Consider the following 24,245-nt stretch of genomic DNA (forward strand, 5'->3'; position numbering starts at 1 on the left):
TTCTATGAGCACATACCCCCTTCCAGATGCCAAAAATCATCAGCAACTTATCCTCTACAACGCTTGTGCATATTATTGTTCAAGGCCAATTTAACTAACTTTTCATTTGGATTCTGCTCTTCAGGTTTTACAGACTGAAAGAGGCCTCCCAACCTTTGATACCTGTTGTGACCGTTTCTTGGCTTCTAGGTCGGGCTCGATCCCTTCCCTTATGGATGCCGCCCTTTGCTGTGCTCTATGTCGAGCTTAACAAATTGCCTGGTGTGTGTAACGGGTCTGGGAGGCGGAACCTCTGAGCAACTTATACAAGGGGGTGGTCCTTGTAAGGAAGCGGGTGGCGACCAGGGAAGACAGGCAGGCAGTCACAGCAAGTGACCGGGACAGTCTCTGGGTAAACGGGCAGGAGGTCACAGCAAGTGACCGGGACAGTCTCTGGGTAAACGAGCAGGAGGTCACAGCAAGTGACCGGGACAGTCTCCGGGTAAACGGGCAGGAGGTCACAGCAAATGACCGGGGCAGTCTCTGGGTAAACGGATAGGTACGACCTGTGACGGCTGAGCCTCCAGGTAGGCTAGCAGGCAGATGGCAGATGAGTGCTCCCAGGTGAGCGGGCAAGAGTCTCTGGACTGGCAGGTGGTCACAGCACGTGACGGCGGAGCCTCCAGGTAGGCTAACAGGCAGGTAGCAGATGAGCGCTCCCAGGTGAGCAGGCAGGAGTCTCTGGACTGGCAGGTGGTCACAGCACGTGACGGCGGAGCCTCTAGGTAGGCTAACAGGTAGGTAGCAGATGAGCGCTCCCAGGTGAGCGGGCAAGAGTCTCTGGACTGGCAGGTGGTCACAGCACGTGACGGCGGAGCCTCTAGGTAGGCTAACAGGCAGGTAGCAGATGAGCGCTCCCAGGTGAGCGGGCAAGAGTCTCTGGACTGGCAGGTGATCACAGCACGTGACGGCGGAGCCTCTAGGTAGGCTATCAGGCAGGTAGCAGGTGAGCGCTCCCAGGTGAGCGGGCAAGCTGGTCCCTAGACAGACTGACAGGTGTCGGAAGGCAGACCGTCGGACCTCAGGCTAGCAAGCAGGAAAGCGGATGACAGGCAGGAATCAGGCAGCAAACTGGCAGGAGACTGGCAGGTAACTGGCAGGTAACAGGCAGGTAACTGGCAGGTAACAGGCAGGTAACTGGCAGGTAACAGGCAGGTAACAGGCAACGGGACCTGAGGGCTGAAGCAGAGTAGTGAACAGTGCAACAACATTGCTCGGGCACCTCCATTTTGGAGGAGGTGCCTTATATATGGAGGGATCCTCCGGCCATTGGCCGAGGACTCCTTAGGGCGACGCGCGCGGCCCCTTTAAGAGAGGGGGAGCGCGCGCGCGCCCTAAGCACAGTGACCGGGGGAGAGCGGGCGCTGCAAGCAGAGCGGGAGGAAGCCGCCGGGCACGGAGCAGAGAGGTGAGGGGAACAGCGTCCCTGCCTAGCAGGAGGCAGGGACGCCGACGCTACAGTGTGTCTCAGTGACATTATCTCCCTAGACCTTTTAAGGCACAGTTTGACACACCCTTGTGTCCGAGTATTAACACAGTGTTGTGTTCTTCTCTCATGTGTTTGAACTCTTTCAACATTCATTTTGTTCTGTTGCTATTATCTTATCAGACTTTGTGTTTTCTGCAACTAGCACCTCTGGCTCCACAAGATCTGCTTGGTCACCCAATTGTTTGCTGTAAGCATTATAAAGTGATATTTAGTATTAATATTATGCTACATTCATGCTTTCAAAGTCCTGTATTTTCTACAAGGTAGACCTACTGAACCTCAGACCTTCAAGTTAACCGCTGTTTGCTACCTGTTTGCTACCTCTTCATCTGCTGTACTGCTTCTTAGAGATTGTTTGGATTTTGTTGCTATTAGCACTAAAGTCATCTCCTGTGGTCTCTACATCTTGCATATTTCATAACTTATTTCTGATATTCCTTTAAAGGGGACCTGTCATGTAAAATAACGCTATTAACTTGCAAATATGAGGTTAATCTGCAGGTTAATAGCGTTCTGACACCATGCAGTTCTGACAGTGAGAGACACGCTGCCGGGAGGAAATGAACTTTATTCCCCCAGAGCAGTGGTCGACTTCCTGTCAAAGGTGAGCCCACTGTCAGACAGTGCCGGGGCACAGTTACAGCCACCGCTCTCTATACACAGAACAGTGACTGAAACCATGCCGGTGCCACCCCTATGACTGAAAGCTGAACAGTGTCTGAGGGAATAAAGATCATTTCCTCCTGGCAGCGGGGCTCTCAGTGTGGCGCTGCACAGTGTCAGAATGTTATTAACCTGCAGATTAAACCCATATCTATAGGTTAATAGCATTATTTTCCATGACAGGTTCTCTTTAACCTTGCATCTGCTCTCCTGTGTTAGTAACTCTTGGTTCTATGGTTTCTGGTGAGTCCTACCACTCCTGATTGCTTGCCAACCTGCATTGCCCATTGTCTAGGTCCTTGCTTGAGTGCCATAGCCCTCAGTCCTTGTGTTTCCCCCTGACCTGCAGATTAGTGGATTCATCTCACCAGGTGAACCTAACACCCCAATACACTACACACAGTCCTCGTCTGCAGTGCATAAGTGCAGGATCTCGGACATGGGACCATGAAGTAACTGAACATCCTGCACTCCTTGTAGTCACAGCTTAGTTGAGCTCTGTGTAAAGCTGATCTCGGAGCGTTGCAGTTCTGAGCAAAGCATGGCAAACCTCAAATTGTTGGAACACTTGTGTGAAAGATCCATTTTATTCCAGCATGTCTATAAAAGTAAACAGTATACATTTACACATTGATTAAAAAAATCAATGGTGTGTGCTACAGTGAAATATACAGCTGGAGATCTACTATGCAATTCGGAACCACACAGCTGATTTTAATGGCAACATAGTAGAAAAACCAGAGCAAAGAGGGATAGGAAGATTTGGGACATTTGTAGTGACTAGGGTCTGTCCTACTTAAAAAGGGACATTTGGGAAACATGTAATCAATTGGCCAGAGCTTCTACAAAGAGCAATTCCTTCTGTGAAGGACACAGCATGTCAGAGCACTACAGGGCTATAGCCCATTGATTTTAATAGACATTATGTAACATTCATAATCAGGCCTGTTAACTACAATTGAAAGTTACTGGCCTCATTGAGGTGAATGTTCTTGGATTATTTCAACCCTTAGGCTGGGCAGGGAAATTGAAGAGTTTGTGTTAAATCGCGTTCAAAGTCTTCAAAACCACCAAAGTCTGTCGGTACGGCAACTTCTGATTTCCGCATTGTTATGACAAGGTCAACTGGGAATTTTTGGAGCAGTGCAGGATCAAAAGTCATTCCTCTGAAGAAAATGTGGCTCTTGAATTGATGGAGATACCGGAGCCTCTGTCGTGGAACTTTACACAAGAGCTAAAGAAATAATGATAAAATTGTATGAATAAACTCTCAGGATTTACTCAATTTTAGCCATTTTACCGGACTACAAAAGTCATGGCCTTCTGTCAGGATAGGTCATCAATATCAAACTGGTGTCTGATACTTGGCTGACTGAAGAGATCGTGGAGCTCCAGCAAGTGCCAAGACCCCCTGATGGTAACCAGGCACAGATTCACACTTTTGGTAGTGGCTGTGCCTTTTATTCCAGCTCAGTCCCATTAAAGGGAGTCTATCAGCATAAAATGACTGTTCAAACCAAGCATAGGAACTTGGTACACTCTTGTCATGGCCCAACAGTTCAGTGCACCCTCCCACATAATTGTTTTCCATCTCTCCGCTCTTCTTTAGCGCCTTAAAGCTGGAATTGTCACTCACCAAAGAAAGGCCAGAGATAGACACAAAACCAAACAGGGGGAAAGGTGCACTGAAATGATAAGCCATATCTAGGATGCACAGAGCGATTTTGCTTGGTTTGAACAGTCATTTTGTGCTGATAGACACCCTTTGAAAGAAGTTGTCCAGTGAAAACAAGCCATCACCCATATATACACAGGATACGTGATAACTTGTTGATTAATACAGGTCTGACTATTGAGACCCACATTGATCGGCAGAATGCGAAACATTAACACCTTGTAAGGATTCACTCTCTCTAGTAGGCATTAGGCCTAAGGAAGCGTTCATACAGGCAATGCAGTTTTGGTTCGAACACGTGCCTTTTTTATTACTTTCCACCAGTTGCACAGCATCAAAACAAACTCATATACATAAATCCCTATCCTTGTCCAGGCTCCAACTAAACAGTGTAGACCCTGGCTACTCATACAGAGCTGTGTCCCATATCAACCACTGATACTTGTGGTTCTCTGCACACGGCCTGTGCATTCTCTTCTCAGAGAGGGATTCTAGCCTTTCTTCAGTTCCAACATGCATCCAGTCTGGTGCCCATGGTCTGTGCATTCACAAGCCAACATATTTGCCTCTACTAGATCCAGCAGACTGACTGACTCCTCAGTCACTCCATTCAAAGAGAGACCCCAGCACGTGTCTCTCTCAGGTATAGCTCACATCTTGGCTGGTCAGCTTCTCTGAATCTACTTTCTGATTCTTAGAGAAACCATGCAGGTGCTTCTAATCAAACACTGCAGGATTTAATCCTGTCCTTTCCAGCTAGGTTACAACCTGTTAGAATGAAGTGGCAGTGTGCATGCTCGACCTGCCACTCCAGTCATTGCCTATAAGGCTGCCGCATAGAGAATGAATGGAACAGAGGTCGGGTGTCTGATCTGCCGCCCTATTATACATCAGGGATAAAAGTTCCCCATTGGGGATAAATATCCCCCTGTTTTCTGATCAGTGCAGGTCCCAGCGGTCAGACCCATCAAGTTATCACCTAACCTATGGCTATCACACTGCAAGAGCAGTTGTTTCACCTGGAGATTGTCTGTAAAGACATCACCGGCTGGGGCTCATCAGACAGGACTACGTGTGTGATTTGGATTCTACCAGACTATACTGAGGATATCTAGGGTACTCATTGGCCACCACACACATTATACACCGGGACAACATGATAAAGGGGACTACTGATGGACACTGTCGGTTTCGCCATAGCATTCCCTAAAATTGTCAGCACTATGTCGAACAATGAGTTACCAAACATCGCTATTGATTTATGTTATCGCCAATGATTGGTGGACTTTTAATATTTGTTTGTAGTACCTCTTTTAAAAGATGTGATAGAGATTGGCTAACGGACTCAGGAACGTCATATGATGCATCATTAACCCTCTCCAGCATGCTCAAATGGTCTGTGGTGGAGGCTACCGGAAACTAGAAGGTAGAGAAGAAGTAGGTTAGCAAGAAGTAGGGGACAGATGACAGTATAAGTGTAGAATCAGATGATGCAGGGTGTGCTTGTATTCTGTTAAAGTGGTCCATTATTTGGACAACCTCTTCTTCATTGCTATATTCTCCCTTATACAATAACAACTGCCTATTCTCACCTCTATGGCTGCTGCCATTCCAAGGATGACATCACTGGTTCTCCTGTGCTTCCCGTGATGTTATGTCATGCGAGCCCTGCAGCCAATCATCGGCCTTTTCACTCTCACTTCCTTCGGAAAAACTGTCACCCAGATTGGCAGCAGGGCTCACGTGACATAGCAACGTAATGCGAGCCCCAGGGAGAACGAGTGGCGACATTGCTGGAATGACACTGGCACTGGAGGGGAGTATAAGTGTTATTATTTTATAAGGGATAGTGCACCAACTGAGAAGGGATTGTCCAAGTAATGGACAAGCCCTTTAACATTGAGACACATAGACCTGCACAAGAGCTGTGGGCACAAAACTATCAAAAATTCTAAACCAAAACGAATTACAAAGTTGTTTCAAGTTTCATTGTAGATTAATTTTCTTACCTTTCCAGCTGCGAGTGCAAATAATAGGATTCCTAAGGAAAACCAGTCAGCCGAATGACTATAAGGACCCCCAGACAGAACTTCAGGTGCTAAGAAACCAAATGCAAAAATCAGTCACTGCACCATATACAGTATATTGTATAACGTTATAAGTCTTATAGATAATGTTTAGGTTTATGGATCTGATTTTCTAGACAGTTACTGATCAGCACTATAATCATAGTATACCCTATATTTCATATGCAACTTTGCTTTACATTTATATATAATGATGGTAGGGTATGAGATATTTTTTGTCTTTTGTAGGTTTTGCATCTTTTTGCTAGTGTGAACATGCTCCTATTTCTTGCATGTGTACCATCTTAGACCTCAGTTCATATTGCTTGTTTTTTTTGTCTTGTTTGCATTCTGTGCAAATTAGGGGTGTGGCATCCCCCTTGTTGAGCTGGTTAGTATATATGTAGCTTACCACGGGCTTGGGTGGTCTGATATTGGGACCCGGTTCTATTTGTCTACCCTTTTATATGCATTACTTCAACTTTGATATACAGTAAGGTTTTTAATATAGACAGTGTAGGACCGTCCCAATTTAGGGTCACCTTGTCGCTGGTGGGACCGCTTGTATACTTTTTTTGATCAAAAATAGTTCACTAAGTACCCTATATTTCATATGCAACTTTGCTTTACATTTATATATAATGATGGTAGGGTATGAGATATTTTTTGTCTTTTGTAGGTTTTGCACTATAATCATAGTGTATAAAGCATGTGAGCAGTACAGGGCACATGAAGCCTTCAGTGTAAACTATTCTCTCATGGAAGCAATACATAGAGCATTTGATGTATTATGACACTATATATTGTAGGTGGAATTTCCTACAAATTCAATATACAACCCTGTGTTCTGTATGGCTATTTATGAAAGTAGAGGGTTACGGAGATACAGCAAATATTTAACGCACTCTGACGGTGACGGCTATGTGCAAATGGAGCATTATACATCCATGTACAGGAGGAAATCTTTCCCTAAATATCTTGATGACCTTTTATTTGTAATTTTGCCTATACAGTAAATTAGGAGCATCTATACTTTAGATTTTTCTATACCATTAAATCTGCAGTTTGGGAATTAAATGGTTAAATATTAAACATGTTTTCTCAAATTTCATCTTCAGGAGCACCTGCCTCCCAGCTTCCTGCTTATTGGGGGAAGGTAATGTGGCGCCCCTGCGGGTTCAGTCGCCACAGGGGTACTGCATCTCACCCAGAGGTGTGGTAACTCACTCTCAGGTAAGGAGGGAGTACTACCCGGGACCATCCACCTGCATCCAACACTACACCATTCCAGACCAGCAGGAGGGGCAAGATGCACTGATCCGATGCTGAACCCTGTCCCTGGTTGGAAGGGGGGGGACCAAGAGAGGTAGAACCATGTAGTGGGTGTGGGTGGAGCAAGCAGCTCAGGGGAGCACCGTCAATAGAAGTATAAGAAGAAAGGGAAGCATCTAGAAAGGTCGAGTCCTGCTCAGGAGAGCAGTGTAGGAGGTCCAGGATCTTGGCTCCAGTGCTTGGAGCAGGAGTTGAGAGAAGAGAGGAGAGCGGGTCTAGTCTGAGATGCCCAGGAGAGAGAGTGAGAGAGGACGAGAGCAGAGGGAAGGCTCCAGAGACAGAGGAGATCCCAGGGGCACGGGGAGTGCAGGAAGCCACCCGTGCGCCCGAAACTACGTGGACGTTGAGGGATCAGGCCGCAGAGGGGACCGACCCCTAAACTAGTGGAGAATAATCAGGCTAAGCTAGATAACCGGAGGCTATAGTACTTGCAAGGTGCAGCTGCCAACCACCACGATTACATCGCCGAAAAGGTGGCCGCATAGGGTCCAAGGGACAGCACGTCGCCCGACAAGGCCTGAGGCCACTGGCTTGGGACACTGATTGTGAGGCGCAAGGCAGGACGGCGAGAGCCAGCGCAGGGAAGACGACCGAGAAAGGAACATAGAACGGCGTCCCGTTTAAGTACTCCTGAAATACTTGAGAGCTGATGAAACCCTTCCTTGGTGGACACAGGACGACGTGGGCGGTTATAATCTGGAAAGTGTAACCTGAGGAACTTAACAACTGTGAGTAAAACCTGAAGACTGCACTCCACTGTGTCCTTGAATAATTGCAGTGGATCTGCACCGCAGCAGCGGCTCCATATAGCTGCACACCACAGGTGGCATCACGAATAGTGTTGAGTGAGTATATTCTATTAACCCTTTCGGCGAGTATGCTCGGGCCGAGCTCCGAGTATTTATAGCTGCTCGGTGATATGGTTGAATCGCTCCCGTGTCCATGATTTGCAACTGTTTGACAGTTTTATTACATGTGAGGAATGTCTATTTCTTGCACATTCCTCACATGTAATAAAACTGCCGAACAGTTGCAAATCATGCACACGGGAGGGATTCAACCATATCACCGAGCAGCTGTAAGTACTCGGAGCTCGGCCCGAGCATACTCGGACAGAACATACTCGCTCAACCCTAGTCACGAACATTAAACTCTATAAAAACTTTATTCCCCGTTTACTTTTCCCCTTTTATTGACCGCCCTGGGTCACGGACCGGGTCACTGCCACTGTGACATCCCCCAGCATCGACTGACCCGGCTAATGAGTACCCCCCAGGAGGTGCGTCAGTAACACCTGAAGATTAAAAGTTCTGAAAAGCTGCATGGTTGCACTGATGGTACAAACTGTGCTCTCTCCAATGCTGCAAACAAAGGCAGTGTTAACTCTTAAATCATTGGAGGAGTGCAGGAGCACTAAAGTTGGCTAAATTGTGCACTCCAGCTATCCGGCCAGCTTTAGATCAGTGCTTAGAAACTCTATTAAAAAGAGCTGGACTGCAGCAGTGGCCGGTAATCTACACAATGAGCATTAAACAATGAGATTAAAAATCTCTCCTTGTTTAAGAGCGTGAAAAGGAACAAAATGCAGATGAAATCTGGGAATCAAGGTGGTGTCAGTCTCAAGGGATTAAAATGAAGGCTGAATTGTAGGAAAGTGAGTGCATATATAAGTGAAGTGCAGATATTGATAGGCAATGAAATTAGGGTTGCAGGAATGGGGAAAAAAATCACTGCACTGCTTCTTTAAACATTTTGGAAACAGCAAATAAGCCATTTCAGTGGTCTCAAGGTTTGGTGGTTGATTTAGTTTCTTTGGAAAAGTACTACTAATGATAGAATTCAATGTTTTGCGTCCTGGTGCATTTAGGTCAAAGTAAAAACAAGTTTATAAAAAATTAATGTGACTAATTTTACCAACCGTTTTAATCAGTTCATTTCTTACTAGTGTTGAGCGAGTATGTTCTATTAACCCTTTCGCCGAGTATGCGCGGGCTGAGCTCCGAGTATTTACAGCTGCTCGGTGATAAGGTTGAATCGCTCCCACGTACATGATTTGCGACTGTTTGACAGTTTTAATACATGGGAGGAATGTCTATTTCTTACACATTCCTCACATGTAATAAAACTGTCAAACAGTTGCACACGGAAGCGATTCAACCATATCACCGAGCAGCTGAAAATACTTGGAGCTCGGCCGAGCGTACTCGGAACAGAACATACTCGCTCAACACTATTACTTACCCATGTAATGAAGGGTCCCACAGATGGTGCATGCACGTTCTCCAAAAGTAAGCTGTCTGGAAAGTCCAAAATCTGACAATTTCAAGTGTCCTGAAAAAAAGTAACAATTTTGTGGCTACAAACAGCAGGAATCAGATATGATTTGGTAAATTATATTAAATGTTGCCTAGTTTTACTTACCTCTCTCATCTAGTAGTATGTTTTCCATCTGAAAAAGGATCAGGAAAATGTATAAGCTGAACCCACACATATGAAATATTACATTACAAGCTGAAACATCAAAGATACAAAACAATAATATGACTGACATATCTGATATTAGTAACCTAAAATGTCCCACATATGTGTCTGAACCTTTTGTGGTCAGCAGGATTGTTACACCAGATAACTTGCCACTAATGACTAACCATAAAGTGGCTTTCAAAAGTATTCACCACCCCTTTTGGCATTTTTCATGTTTTGCTGCCTCACAACCTGGAATTTCACTGTTTTTTTTTGAGGGTTTGCATCACCTCATGTAAAGAACATGCCTACGACTTCTTTTTTATTGTGAAGCAAACAACAAATAGGACAAAATAACTGAAAACTTCAGTGTGCATAGCTATTCACCCCCCCTAAAGTCAGTACTTTGTAGAGCCTCATTTTGTGGCAATTACAGCTGCAAGTCGCTTTGGATAACTCTCTATGAGCTTTCAACATCTTGCCACTGGGATTTTTGTTCATTCCTCAAGGCAAAACTGCTCCAGCTCCTTCAAGTTAGATGTTTCCTCTGGCGAACAGCAATCTTCAAGTCTGACCACAGATTCTCTATTGGATTAAGGTCTGGGCTTTGACTAGGCCACTCCAAAACATTTACACGTTTTCCCTTAACCACTCGAGTGTTGCTTTAGCAGTATGCTTTGGGTCATTGTCTTGTTGGAAGGTGAACCTCCATCTCAGTCTCAAATCTCTGACAGACTGAAACAGGTTTTGCTCAAGAATATCCCTGTATTTCGCACCATCCATCTTCCCCTCTGCACTAACTATTTTCCCTGTCCTTGATGCCGAAAAACATCCCCACAGCATGATGCAGATAGAGAGAGAGCGAGAGAGACCAAAGTTTGGGTCCACATTGACTTCTATGGGGTTCGAGTTCTTGCTAAAGTTCGGGGATGTGTTCTGGTAACTGAACCAACTTTGGACTAAGTTCCAACCCGAACTTCGATGGATCCACTCATCCCTACCCTGGAGCAAAAACTGAAGCAAACCACAGCTTTTCCTGCCGTAGCATGCAGCAATGGACTAGTGGCTATGGAGATTGCATTTTGAAAGAGAGTTTGGCCAGATTGGAAAATTCCTTTAATGAAATTACATATGCATTAGATCCATTTTTACCTTACATGGGTTGTTTGGGATGTAAATGGTTAGAAAAAAAGTTTTTACTTCTCAGACAATTCCTTTAAGAAATTAAAGGGGTGGTCCAAAGTCAAACTAAATTTCATTCTAAATCCCTATTTATTTAGTGCCATCATCTAACCTATTTTCTAATATACTTTTATTAAAAATCTCCTAACTGTACTATTATAATGCTTTTCTATTTTTTCCCCTATTTTCTGTGTGATAATGCTTCATTTGAAAATCATAGTGCATCCTGGGATACTCAAACAAAGCATCATCAGAGCAGGGGGCATCTGCACAGTGACAGTGTGCGCTCTGTTGTTGGCTCATATCAGTAATAATCAGTTGGCAACAGAGCGGTGTGGGAATACCCGGCGTGCAGGAGACTAGTGCCGCAACCGCTAGTGACGTCACTGGTCTCCCGCATGCCGGGTATTCTGACACCGCTCTGTTGCCGACTCATAATATCGCAGGGAGGGACACAGCAGGGACAGCGTCATCACACAGGAAATAGGGGGAAAAAATAGAATAACAGTTAGACAGTGTAGTTAGGGAATGGTGGGGAATTTTTAATACAAGTATATTAGAAAATAGCTTAGATTACGGCACTAAATAGATAGGGATTTAGAAGGAAATTTAGTTTGACTTCGGACCACCCCTTTAAGTAATTCAATGTGAGCACAATTAAGTCAAGTAATATGGACAATAAATCTTTTGTGATAGTTTGCAATCTTACCTTAACATCTCTGTGTATGATACCCAAATCATGAAGATACGCTGTGGAGTAAAGCATACAATTTAGTAGTTGCTTTCTACATTACAGGGGTAAAAAATGGACAATTGTCTCTGGACTCAGTTTTTTTGGGGACACCCAAGGACTGGAAACCAAGGAGCCATCTTAGAATGGAACAAGTAAACCTTCACGGACCTGAACCACCTTTAGAAAGGTAAATTTCTGCTTATATTAGGAGCTTGTAGAGACTATTGTGGGTCAGGTAAGTGTCAGGCCTGGTTCAGATGGCCATATTTCATCATCTGTATACGGACCTCAATGCCCGGAACAACTGCGTGTCTCCTATACCTAAGAGGTTGTTGAGTTTGGATGAGGAGACCCATGGTCAGTATGGGTATTGTGGTACAATATGGCCGTCTGAACCCTGCCTTAGTCCTCCACTTGTTTTATTTGGTAAAGGTTTTTTTCCTACTAAACACATCTATCACTGGGGGGTTGACCAATCCTTACCGAAATCAGGAATAGGGGTCCCAAAGTACCCTGTCTGTCACATAGAAGGGAAAAGAACAGTGCTTGAGCATTAGCCACCACAGCTACATTCACACTGGGGATTTCGGAAACCCCTGTTCTTAGAATTAATGGTAAAGCAGAACAGATAAAAGTAAAAAAAAAAAAAGGTATGCTCCATCACATACCATATTACATAGGTATTTACCTCTAGAAATAAGTACTCAGTGTCCTGCAAAATAATATCTGTGAATGTGGCTTTGCCATGTGCATAGGCCCTTGGGCAGGGTTCACCTGGATCCCCCCTCTACAGTTACAACAATCAAAGCAAAAAAGTGAGAGGTAAACATTCAGGCCCTGGCTCACATGTACAGTGGGTACGGAAAGTATTCAGACCCCTTTACATTTTTCACTCTTTGTTTCATTGCAGCCATTTGGTAAATTCTAAAAAGTTCATTTTTTTTACTTTAGTACACTCTGCACCCCATCTTGACTGAAAAAAACAGAAATGTAGAAATTGTTGCAAATTTATTAAAAAAGAAAAACTGAAATATCACATGGTCATAAGTATTCAGACCCTTTGCTCAGTATTGAGTAGAAGCATCAATTGCCCTTAATCTTTGGTGTACCCAATTGAACTTCAGTAATATATTTTTTTGGAAATATCGCACCTCAGTTATATATTTGGAGGGAATTACACCAGTGCAAGTTTCGCAGCATGGTAGTACACTTCCCAGTGTTAGAAAAGAGCAGAAGATCAATGCGTCAAATGTTGCATATTAGTGAAGTATTTTGTGCAAATTGTGCCATTTTATGAATGTTAGTAATTGTTGCAACGTAAATGTATTTGTTCCACAACTTTTCCTTTAAGAGAGCTATCACCTGTCTAGAATAGGCCACTTTTTTGTGACTTTTACATAGAAATCCACTCATAAAGAAGTCATTTTTCACTCCAAAAAGTCCACCACTTACTTTCTTCTTGACATTTTTAAGTTTTGGCATAAGTAGTAAAGTAGTGTATTAAATTAGGTGAAACAGTAATACATTTTTCTTATGCATTTATTATAAAATGTTGCAATTAGAAAATTTGGGGAGTGCACAATCACCATCATAAAAATCCACCTCATTGTGTAATGCCATTTTTTCCTACAAGACATAGGTAGGGAATCAACCCTTTTTCTAGGGGGCGTTTGTAAGACTGGTGGGTGTGGACCCACTGCACCATGGGTCGAGCTTACCTAGGAGAGGCAGTAGGCATAACTAGAGCCTCTCATGGTTAGGATTGGCTTTTCTGCTGGTAGTCAACAGGTACAACTCCTGGGCAGTCCCCGCGTCAGCAGTGGCTGACTGTAGGGTCAGAGGCACGTTGCGAGGTACAAAGGGGCGAGGCAGAGGCATAGTTAAACGGTCCGAGGTTGGGGCAGGCAGCACAGAATCAGTAAATGCATCTGAGGTCCTGAACAGAGAGTTCAGTCAGGACAGATATCAGGGCCAGCGTCAGCACCCGGGCAAGTGCCAGGGCCCTGAACCATCAGGGGGGCCCAGTCGCCATCGGGGCCCTGGCCGCTCCCCCAGCATTGGTGCAGGACCACTGGCGCTGCTTGATTGCTGTCACTTTACCAGAAATGGCCACGCGCAGTGCGCTGTGCAGGTGTGTCTGGTAGTAATGACCGCAGGATCGACACTGCACCTTTAATTGTGCTTGTGTGTCGCCCCTGCTGTGTCATTACTACCAGACACAGCCGCACAGTGCACTGCGCACAGCCATGTCTGGTATAGTGAAGCCCATCAAACAGCACCAGAGGTCCTTCATAGATGCTGGGGGAGCGGCCCGGGCCCCTTTGGCAAATGCCCCCCCCTGATGGTCCAGGGCCATGTCTGTGATGGCCATCAAACACACGCCGCCGGCCATGCACAGCCACACGCCTTCTCCAATCCCCATATTAAAAATATTTCTAATGTGTCTGTGTGCATGTATGATATGAATGTCTGTGTATGTCAGTGTGTATGACTGTGTATATATATTTATGTCTGTTTTATATGTGTTTTTAAGAATTTGTGTTCAAATATGTATTTGTACGTATCTGTGTACTGTATATGTTTGTGTATGTGCGTGTCTGCGTATTGTATGTGTGCATATCTGTGTACCATGTGCATGTGTATGTGTGGGCATGTCTGCATTTGTGTGCAGGTCTGTGTACTGTGTGTGTGCACATGTCTGCGTACTTTGTGTCTGCATGTCTGCTTTCTGTGCGTGTGTGTAAGCATGTCTGCGTACTGTGCATGTGCATGTCTGCTTACTGTGTGTGTGTGTCTGCATACTATGTGTGTGTGTGTGTGTGTCTGCCTACTGTGCATGTGTGCATGTCTGCCTATGTGAAGGATGAGGGGACAGCCTGGGCCCTGTGTTGTATACCCATATTTCTCCGCTGTATCTGTGCATCATGAATCGTGGTATGTGTTAAAGGGACCACTGAGACTCTTTTGCCTGGGGCCCACGAAAACCTGGAGCCGGCCTTGATGGGTATACAAGCCGGATCAGTAACGGTAAGCGGAATAAAACGGAATGCATGAATGAGTGCTAACAGGATAGAAAACAGCGTTCGGGCAGGGAATGGTAGGTAGTAGTGATGAGTGAGTTGTCTAACAGCAGTGACACTTGCAGCCGCAGCGACAATAACATAAGTGCCAAGCACGCAGCAAATACTTGGCAAGCACCTGAGCATGCTTGCCGAAAGGGTTAACAGTACATACTTGCTCATCACTAGTAGGCAGAGCTGCCTAATTAAGGCCCTGCTAGCACGGGATAGGCCGGGGAACCTAATCTGTGCAGGATCCAGCAGTGTTAAATTCCTGCAGAGAACAGCCACACACTCCTAAGGCTAAATGAATGACACAAGCAGATGCAGAATTGCTGCAAGAAGCAGACGCAGTGTGATGGCCTGACAAGGGGAGAAACCGCACGGTGAGTAGAGGGGCGCTGAGAAGGCCTGCGAGTTACTGCCATGACAGCGTTGAACCATTACCAGCATTGTGCCCCCTTTATTACTTCCTATATTCTATGTTCAGACTATAAAACTTACCTAAAACAGACACCAGTTCAGCAGCAAATAACCTTATTGTGTCTTCATCAATGTGCTTGCCAGACATCCACAAGGAATACAAGTCCCCGTAGCTACAGTAGTTGCACACTGTCACAAAGAGACAGAACGTCATGTCTCAAATCATCTTTTAGAATATATATTTGAAACATTATTATTAATGACTACTTATTAATTTAAAACAGATTTTTGCTGTATTAGATGCGACATTGGTCATAACCTTCTTTAGTAATTGCACAAATAGGCAGAATACTTCAGTGCACTAAAGGATAAAATGAACATGATTTATAAACTGCAAATATGGCACTCACTGATGAAAAGATGGTGCTGACCCTGCCAGCTCTCTCCAAGACACTGGATGAATGGATGCTTTACCTGCCTCTGGTACCAAAGGAAAGAGCAGAATCAACAAAATCTCAATCACATAATCGTACAGAAATACAGTAGAAATATTCAGCAACATAATACACATAGTAGAAACATGTATTATGTGTTCTCAGGTTTAGAAAATCCTATTATGACATTCTGGTATCACTATGGCATCACCCAAAGTGGACAGCGGCTACAAAGGTTATCTGTCACTATGGAGAACCCACTGTGTCCGTGCACCATATGGATAGCCTATTGATTTCAATGGTAGCCATGAAATGGGGATCCAAGAAACTAGGCAACCTGCAAATTTTTTTTTTTTCAGGCAACCCTTCAAATAAAAAGGGATAGTTAAAAGTGGCTATTCCCTGTGGCTGTATTGTGTTGTCTCTATGTTGAGCCATTTCGTTTTCCATCTGTAGATTCAGAAATATTTTTTTCCCAAAAAAATGAAGAATAAATTCTCAAAGTAAATATAGATAAAAACAAGGATGAGTGTATTCTTTTCTATAGGAAAAAATATGGTCTTAAGAAATAAAGAATATGCTGCATGATTGAAGAAGTCAAAATTTCAAGTTTAACATCTGTCTGATTTCAGATTTGGATGAGCTAAAAAAAAAAAATATGAAGGTTTCTGATTCATTATTTTATTTTGTTGATATTGTGAAATAAGAACTTCTATTGAGCTCAAAAGAACTTGTTCATGTTCAGCCTTATGCGAAGGCACTTTAAAGGGAACCTATCACCAGGTTTCCCAATATAAAGTAACGCCATCACTTTTAAGCCCTCTTTTACAGCATTCTGGTATGATGTCTATAAGTCTCCAATCTGCTCTGTAAGACACAAAAAAGGGATTTTTATTATACTCATAGACGGCGTGGTCCAGTCTGATGGGCGTCTCTGATCTTGATCCAGTTCCTCCTCTCTTCCTGCGATTGCCACCCTGCCAGTGGCGCACCGCCAATGGCGGCAGGCCACGCCACTGCTATGGGGCCCAAGGAGGATAGGTGAGTATTCTATTTTCCTGGGGGGGGGAGGGGGTTGCGGTGGCGGAGGAGCGAGGCACATGCAGTAGCCGCTGCTGTAGCTACCACGTGTGCCCGCTGCTAAAGGGAAATTAATATTCCCTCTTTTCCACTCCCTTGGCATGGAGAAGAGGGAATTTCATTCTCTTTAGTAGCGGGCACGGAGGAGCGTTGAGCCGCGGCTCCTGCTGACAGTGCCCGCTACTAAAGAGAATGCATATTCACGCTTCTCCATGCCCATTGTCCCGGCGTGGAGAGGAGTGAATATGCCGTCAGCAGCAGCAGCTCACCTCGGTATCTGAAAGCGCACGCTGCTCAGATGCTGACATGAGCTGCCTGGCAGACAGGACACAGCAGCGCTGGAGCAGAGGTGAGGAAGGAAGGTGAGTATAAGTGTTTATTTTTTTGTGTGTGCAGTGATGGGGCCACACATACCAGGATTGCTGGATGAGGGGTGCCACACATATCAGGATTGGGGGGTGAGGGGGGCCACACATACCAGGATTGGGGGGTGAGGGGGGCCACACATACCAGGATTAGGGGTTGAGGGGGGCCACACATACCAGGGTTGAGGGGGGGCACACATACCAGGATTGGTGGGTGAGGGGGGCCACATATACCAAGATTGGGTGCTGAGGTGGGCCACACATACCAAGATTGGGGGTTGAGGGGGGCCACACCTACCAGGATTGGGGGGTGAGGGGGCCACACATACCAGGAATGGGGGATGAGGGGTGCCAGGCGTACCAGGATTGGGGGATGAGGGGTGCCACACATAACAGGATTGGGGAATGAGGGGTGCCATGCGTACCAGGATTGGGGGATAAGGGGTGCCATGCGTACCAGGATTGGGGGATGAGGGGGCCATACATACCAGGATGGGGAAATTTACCAGTAGCTGCTGCATTTCCCACCCTAGGCTTATACTCGAGTTAAAACATGTTCCCAGTTTTTTGTTATAAAATTAGGGGCCTCGGCTTATACTTGGGTTGGCTTATTTAAAATCTACGGTATTTTAAAATCAATGAGTACGTGGTGCCCATAATACTGCAGGACTGTGGGGAGCATTATACTATATTGGGGCTACATTTTACCCTATGGGGTGTGTAATATACTGTATGGAGGACTATGGGGAGTGCATTATATTCTATGGAGGACCATGGGAAGTTCATTATACTATATGGAGGATTGTGGGGGGGCGCATTATACTATATGGAGGATTATGGGGGGCGCATTATACTATATGGAGGATTATGGGGTGTGTATTATACTATATGGAAGGCTATGTGGGGCCATTATAATATTTTGAGGGCTATGAGGGGGCCATTATACTGTATGAAAGCAATTATATGATGTGAATGTTTGTGTGGGGTCCATCATACTGTTTGGTGGGCTGTGTGGGGGCCATTAGACTGTTTGGAGGGCTTTGTGGGGCCTTTATACTGTATGTAGGCCCATTATACTGTATGGAGGGATGTTTAGGAGTCACAGTTGGGGGATCATACTGTGTTAGGGTCAGCATACTTTGCCTTGGGAGTTGAAGTGGGGTACAATAGGGTCGTTATATTGTGCATGTGGAGGCTAATCTGGAGGAATTCACCATGGGGGTATCATACTGTGTTTGGCAGGCCCTTTTGTTTGCATAATACTTTATGGGGTAATGAAAGAGGAATCTAGGACTTCAGCAGGAGGAAAATTACTGAGTAAAGGCTGGAAAGTTGTGAGATCTGCTCTTCTGTGACACCAATAATAATTTTTTTTTTTTTTGGGGGGGGGGGCCCAATTAGAGCTTCTGCTATGGGGCCCCATGATTTCTATGTACGCCCCAGCTTAATATGGATGACGCGTCCTAAGTCATCCACAGTGTCCTCCATCGCGCTCCTGCGCTGGCACTCTTCTCTGCCCTGCCGAGGGCAGAACAAAGCACTGTAGTGCGCATGCAACAGGAAAGGCCCAAGACCGCTGTTGACCAGTAGATAAAGATGGCGCATGCGCACTACAGTGCTTTGTTCTGCCCTCGGCAGGGCAGAGAAGAGTGCCAGCGCAGGAGCGCGATGGAGGACACTGTGGATGACATAGGAAACTGTATGGATGACATAGGACGCGTCATCCACATGAAGTAGGGAAGGAGGACGGCGATCGTAAGATGAGAGGAGGCACAGGATCAAGACCTGAGACGCCCATCGATCCGGACTGCGCAGTCTGTGAGTACAATAAAAGCTCTTTTTTTTGTGCCTTGTAGAGGGGATTGAGGACATACATAGAGCTTACTAGAATGCTGTAAAAGAGAGCTCAATGGCAGCATGTTTAGTCTATATTGGGAAAACCTGGTGACAAGTTCCCTTAAAAAAGGAGATCTGTTCAAATCTACCCTCTGAAATGTCATATACATAATTGTGAGAAGATCATGTTAGTGTGAACGCTGTGACCTCACATTACCACGACTCTTTAGAATCAGGGGGCTCAATAGACAGCTTAACCCCCCTTTCACACTGTACAGAGATTTCAATTTCAGAAAATCTGGCACAACCTTCTAAAGCAAAGTGCCATTCAGATCCACACGATAGGTGATAAATATATGATCTGTGGGGGTCCTGCTACTGGGATAACAATTAATCATGAAAATGGAGATCTCGCATCCCCCATGTAGAGGTAGTGAGAATATGTGACCACCGCTCCATTTACAGTTTATATAAACAGCTGACTCCATAGACTTATACAAGTGAATAGAGCGGTGATCACACATGATCACTACTGCTTCATTCATTCAGGGGACTCATAACCCCTATTCTTGGTCTCAATTGTGGTTCTAAGAATTAGACAACAATTGATCAAACATTTATTTCCTATCCTGTGGATGAGTGATCAGTGTCGTTCATTCGATAACCCCTTTTTTCTCTCTGCCACATTATTTGGGGCATTTTCTTTAAAAAGTCAGTGGCGGTCACAGACTTCAGCAATGTGACCTTGTAATAATACTAAAATATGATTTTGATGGATTTCCCTTCCTACACTTCAGTTCCCTCCACCCAGAGGAGTAGTCGTACCTGTATGCTGACCTCCTCTTTACATTGTTTCAGGGTGTTGCGTCGGAGAACCTCCCCTTTGGGTAATACCTGAGAATAACACGAGTTCATGTGTCAACCATGAACATCAAGGTGTCAAAACATTTGGAAAATGTGAAAATTGGTGTCTCACCTTTAAGGCAAAGATCTTTTGCTCGGTGCAATTTAACACCTTGAGTACTGGACCAAGGGATCCTTTAGCAACACAACCTAAAATCTGTAACACATGAAATATTGGTTATTTCACTAAAAGGAGTCACAAAACTTATAGGGGTAATTTCACAAACCCCTCTTTAAGTATTTTTTTGTTTTTGTTTATTGACTATAGAAAAGTCATAAAACTTTTCAATGTACTTTTATTTATCATTTGCAGTTTTTTTTTATATGGTGTATGAAAATGGCGCACATAGTTCATGAAGTTTGCACAAAGTCAAAAATAGTCATTTTTTTTGTCTTTTCCTTTTCTGCAAGTTTTTTTTAGCTCAAAAAGTCGCAAGTTTGATAAAATGGTATAAAAATTGCGTGAAATGGCCAGGACTTCTGGCATAGATACAAATGCATTAATTTTCCATGATGGCTTCAATGAGATATAAGACATACTGTCAACTAATTCATTTTGTTGGTTTTATTTATTTTTTTATTTTTTTCGTATGTACTCAATTATTAGTTACATTTTGAAGAATTCTAGCTTTGATTTTGATCTGTGAAGAAAGATATTTCTGTTATACCAATTAAATATGTGAATAGAGGTGTTATAGGCCCAGTCTGTGTACGGGCACCCTTACCTCTCTATGTAACATTTAATGGATCTTGTGTATTTGTGTCATGAAAACTCAAATAAAAATGATGTTGGAAAAAAAAAATTGCGATTGTGATTTTTTTTTTTTTAAAAAGTTGCAAATGAAGAATCAGACAAAAACATTTGGAAACCCGAATTTCTGCCCACAATAGTGAACTAAAAAAAAGTACAGGAGGACACCTAAAATAGACTACAAAAAAAGATGAATATCGTGCAAATGAAAAAGATGCTAAAAACACCAAAATCCCAACAGAAAAAAAAAGGCACAAATGCAACAATGAATCAAGTGGAGCTACGGACCCCAATCCCCAGTCCCCCCACAACCTCAATTCCATGATGATCAGGAGCTATTCACTCTGTAAATCTCTATGGATGGTATGGCAATCAATGTTTCGATGTTACCGGGGTTGTCCAGGACTTTGATACTGATGGCCTATCCTTAGGGCTCGTGCAGACGACTATATTATTATCAGTCTTAGTGCGATTCAACAAAACATCGGTTCACACTCGGACCAATGTTATTCTATGGGGCCGTGCACATATCATATTTCTTACACGGACAGAGCTTGCCCTAAAATAGTCAAGATTTACATCCAACATTCAGATTGCACTCGCCCATGAAAGTTAGTGAGTCTGTGGAAAACATCTGATTGCACTTGGATGACATCTGAGTGCAGTCTGATTTTCATGGGATGAGAATGGAGAAAACGTTTCCATCTTCTCCTTATCCAAGAAAATCGGATCACAATGTGATCAAATTTTGATCAGAATGTGATTAGCATACTCAGCCCGATTCTCTCGAATGAGAAAAAATACGCTGGTGTGACCCTACCCTTAGGATAGGTCATCAATATCAGGTCAGTAAAGGTCTGACAATTAGTACCCCACTGATCAGCCGTGAGCAGCTCTATGCTGCAATCAGGAGAGGAGCACAGCTCCGTACTCTGTCTAGTGGCCATTCTTGGGTACTGCAGCTAAGCTCCTATTGAAGTGAATGGGTGTTGAGCTGCAATCACAAGAATGGCCACTAAGCAGTGTACACGGAGCAGTGGTATTGCAGCTCTGTGCCAACAGTTGATATGTGGGTGCCAGGTGTGAACCCCTTCTGATATTGATGACCTATCCAAAGGATTGACCCTCAATATCAAAGTCCTGGAAATCCCTTTAAACAATAAATGCTTATTCACATTTACATATAATAGAGACCTTTAACTCTGGCTGTGCAGTCGGAGACCAAACTGGGAACTCTGGCAGGAATAAGGATATACATTGTGGGAGACTCCGCTCGGCCACCTTCTCTTCTGGAGGGCTAGCCTGGTGCGCTGTCTTAAGCCTGTTCTTTACTGTACTTCCAGCGTCCCACAGCTGGTTCAGTCGTGATGAAGTCTGGATTTCCCCATTCCACAAACCCTTCCAGGGAGGAACCCAGAGGTTGGGTGAAAAAGAGGTGTAACTCTGCGGTACAAGAAGGGACATCACAGAAGACAGCAACTACCAGCCTCTGTTATACCCAGCCCCGCTGCCGGCCCTATATCATAGATATATATGGAAGAACACATTGAACCTTTCACTTTGTAGAGATGAATCATATTGTCAGGAATTCTCTAATCAGATTCCCAAACATTGCCACATCCAGTGGAACTTTTGGAATTATCAGTTTCAATATCACTTTTATAAAGAAAAGTAATATGTCTCCATTGTATAACTCTGTGTTGTTCTCCTACCTTGGCGTCGCTGCTTGCGGCTCCCATTTCATTACTCCTGTCAGTTTACATGCTTGGATGGATGTGCTTTCATGGCCCCCCCCCCGGACATTTTGTGATCTGTGTGTTGGGTCACGTGAACGGCTAATCCGCTTTAGTTTGACAAACAACTTTAATCTTTTTCTAAGCGCTGGTCATTACTTATGCATCCCTCTAGATTGATAATTCATGAGTGCACTCCACATAGATATCTGGATATCATAACATTGATTTTTTGGAATCTATGATTCTTTTTTTGTTACAGGACAGACAATTAAAAAGTAACTAAACTTGTATTATTATTATTTTTTTTAATAATTTTCTCCAGCATGGAAAGTTATGAAACTTTACATATCACTTTATTAGGGTATCTGTCTACATTCTTGTAAAAAATTGCATATAAGTGTCATCCAACCCCTGTTTTTCTCCAGTCTATTTGGCTGCCTTTAGCTGCATTGATATCAGAATGTACTCATTTGGAGTACAGATGATGGCAGTGAAAGCGTCAGCGTCTGTGCCTCAATAACTTTGGGGATAAGCTGCTGAAGGAGATTGTTCTAAGGGTCACACGGCCATCTATTCTCTCATGCAAGAGAATTGGGTTGATTATGCTAATGACATTCGGCTCAAACTCTGAGAGTCGCATGAGAGACGTCCACAATGTGGAAAGACGGGAAAGTATCTACAGACTTAGGGAGGGCAGAGAAAACAGGCTATACATAAGGATGAAAGCACAATAAGAGGAAATAAGTGCAAGTAAAACTGCGCTCTGATATCGGAGCTAATGAAGACAGCTCACACATCTCGCTGTCCATCTTTACTAGGCTTATGCGGCTGAAAAGTAAGTTTGACAGAGCACACTGTGACTCAGTCTGCATCACTACAGTTAATGGTCCCATTCAATCAGTCAGTACATATGCCTGAATCCTGTTTTGCTGCACTTCGGACATAAGCCCCAACGGAGCCACTGAACGTATGCTAAACTGCTATGTGAACATAGGCTTACTTTGTGGGTAAAATAATGCCACAGTCTTGGAATTCCATCAAATTTAAGATATAACACTGGTTTATAAAGTCACAAATGTCATTTAAAACAAAACATTAATCCTGCACCAAAGCAAAGCTCCATTAAAACTTGACCTTTTTGTTTTCTTTAATAGTTATAATATGTTATCCAGAGAGAAACCACAGATGCTGTATGCTCAACATGTATAAGCAGATATGCCTGGTCATGAATAAGTCAGAACTGCCGAGACCTGTTGACTGGATCTGTAGTTTCTGTTTGGATACCATGTTTTAATTATTTATTAAATAAAAGTTAAGTTTTAATGGAGCTTTCCTTTGTTGCTGGATTAATGTTGTGTTCCTCCTCATTACAAATCTGCTGAGCTAAGCGGATATTCATTCAACCTGCTAGTCGCCAGAACATTAGTGGTGAGCTGATTTTTTTTTCTTTTGCTTTCTTTACAAATGTAATTAGGTACAATTCATTGCACATGCAATCTGTCAGAATGTTTTTGTTATGTAATCCGAGAGCAACATGATGTAGGGTCTGATACACCGATTCCAGTGATGTGTCACTTACTAGGTTGTGTGCTGAGGTTTCAATAAAATCAATGTTTTATCAGCAGGAGATTATCACTACAAGACTAGGTGTCTCATACCTCCTAGTCAACTGCTCTGTGTAACCCCACCCCCACCACTGATCTGCAGAAAGTGTATACAGGAAGCTGTCAATCAGTGGGCTTATATAGGGCTCAGCATTATGAGCTCTGCTAGATCTAAAGCAAAAAAAAACCTGTGACTGTATCAAAATGACAGCAGGCAGCCCAGCAAGTGACACATAGCTGGAATCAGGGTCTCTGCCCCTACATCATGCTGCTCTCAGCATACATAGCAAAAACCTGCTGACAGATTCCCTTTAAGTATTTTAGCTGGGGAAAAAAAACAGTTACTGAAGTTTCTGAAGCTCGATGTTGAAAGAAGTGGATCAGTGGTCTGAGATGAGGACGCTTAAAAGGG

At 44.0% G+C, this 24,245-nt stretch overlaps 1 protein-coding gene across 1 annotated transcript; it reads right to left on the bottom strand.

The window, feature by feature from the left end:
• Positions 1–2,855: 2,855 nt before the first annotated feature.
• Positions 2,856–22,318, bottom strand: RSKR (ribosomal protein S6 kinase related). Its single transcript, XM_073670771.1, has 12 exons — positions 22,206–22,318; positions 21,688–21,936; positions 19,816–19,899; positions 19,665–19,733; positions 15,535–15,604; positions 15,206–15,313; positions 11,619–11,659; positions 9,686–9,713; positions 9,506–9,595; positions 5,876–5,964; positions 5,175–5,285; positions 2,856–3,425 (listed from the first exon to the last, which is right to left on the bottom strand). Exons 1-12 carry the CDS (start codon positions 22,230–22,232, stop codon positions 3,201–3,203), a joined length of 1,191 nt encoding a protein of 396 aa, XP_073526872.1. The 5' UTR covers positions 22,233–22,318; the 3' UTR covers positions 2,856–3,200.
• Positions 22,319–24,245: the final 1,927 nt, after the last annotated feature.

The sequence above is a fragment of the Phyllobates terribilis genome, unplaced genomic scaffold (assembly GCF_046119375.1).
Source record: "Phyllobates terribilis strain yellow unplaced genomic scaffold, ASM4611937v1 Scaffold_2__4_contigs__length_985480577, whole genome shotgun sequence".
NCBI classification, from domain to species: domain Eukaryota; kingdom Metazoa; phylum Chordata; class Amphibia; order Anura; family Dendrobatidae; genus Phyllobates; species Phyllobates terribilis.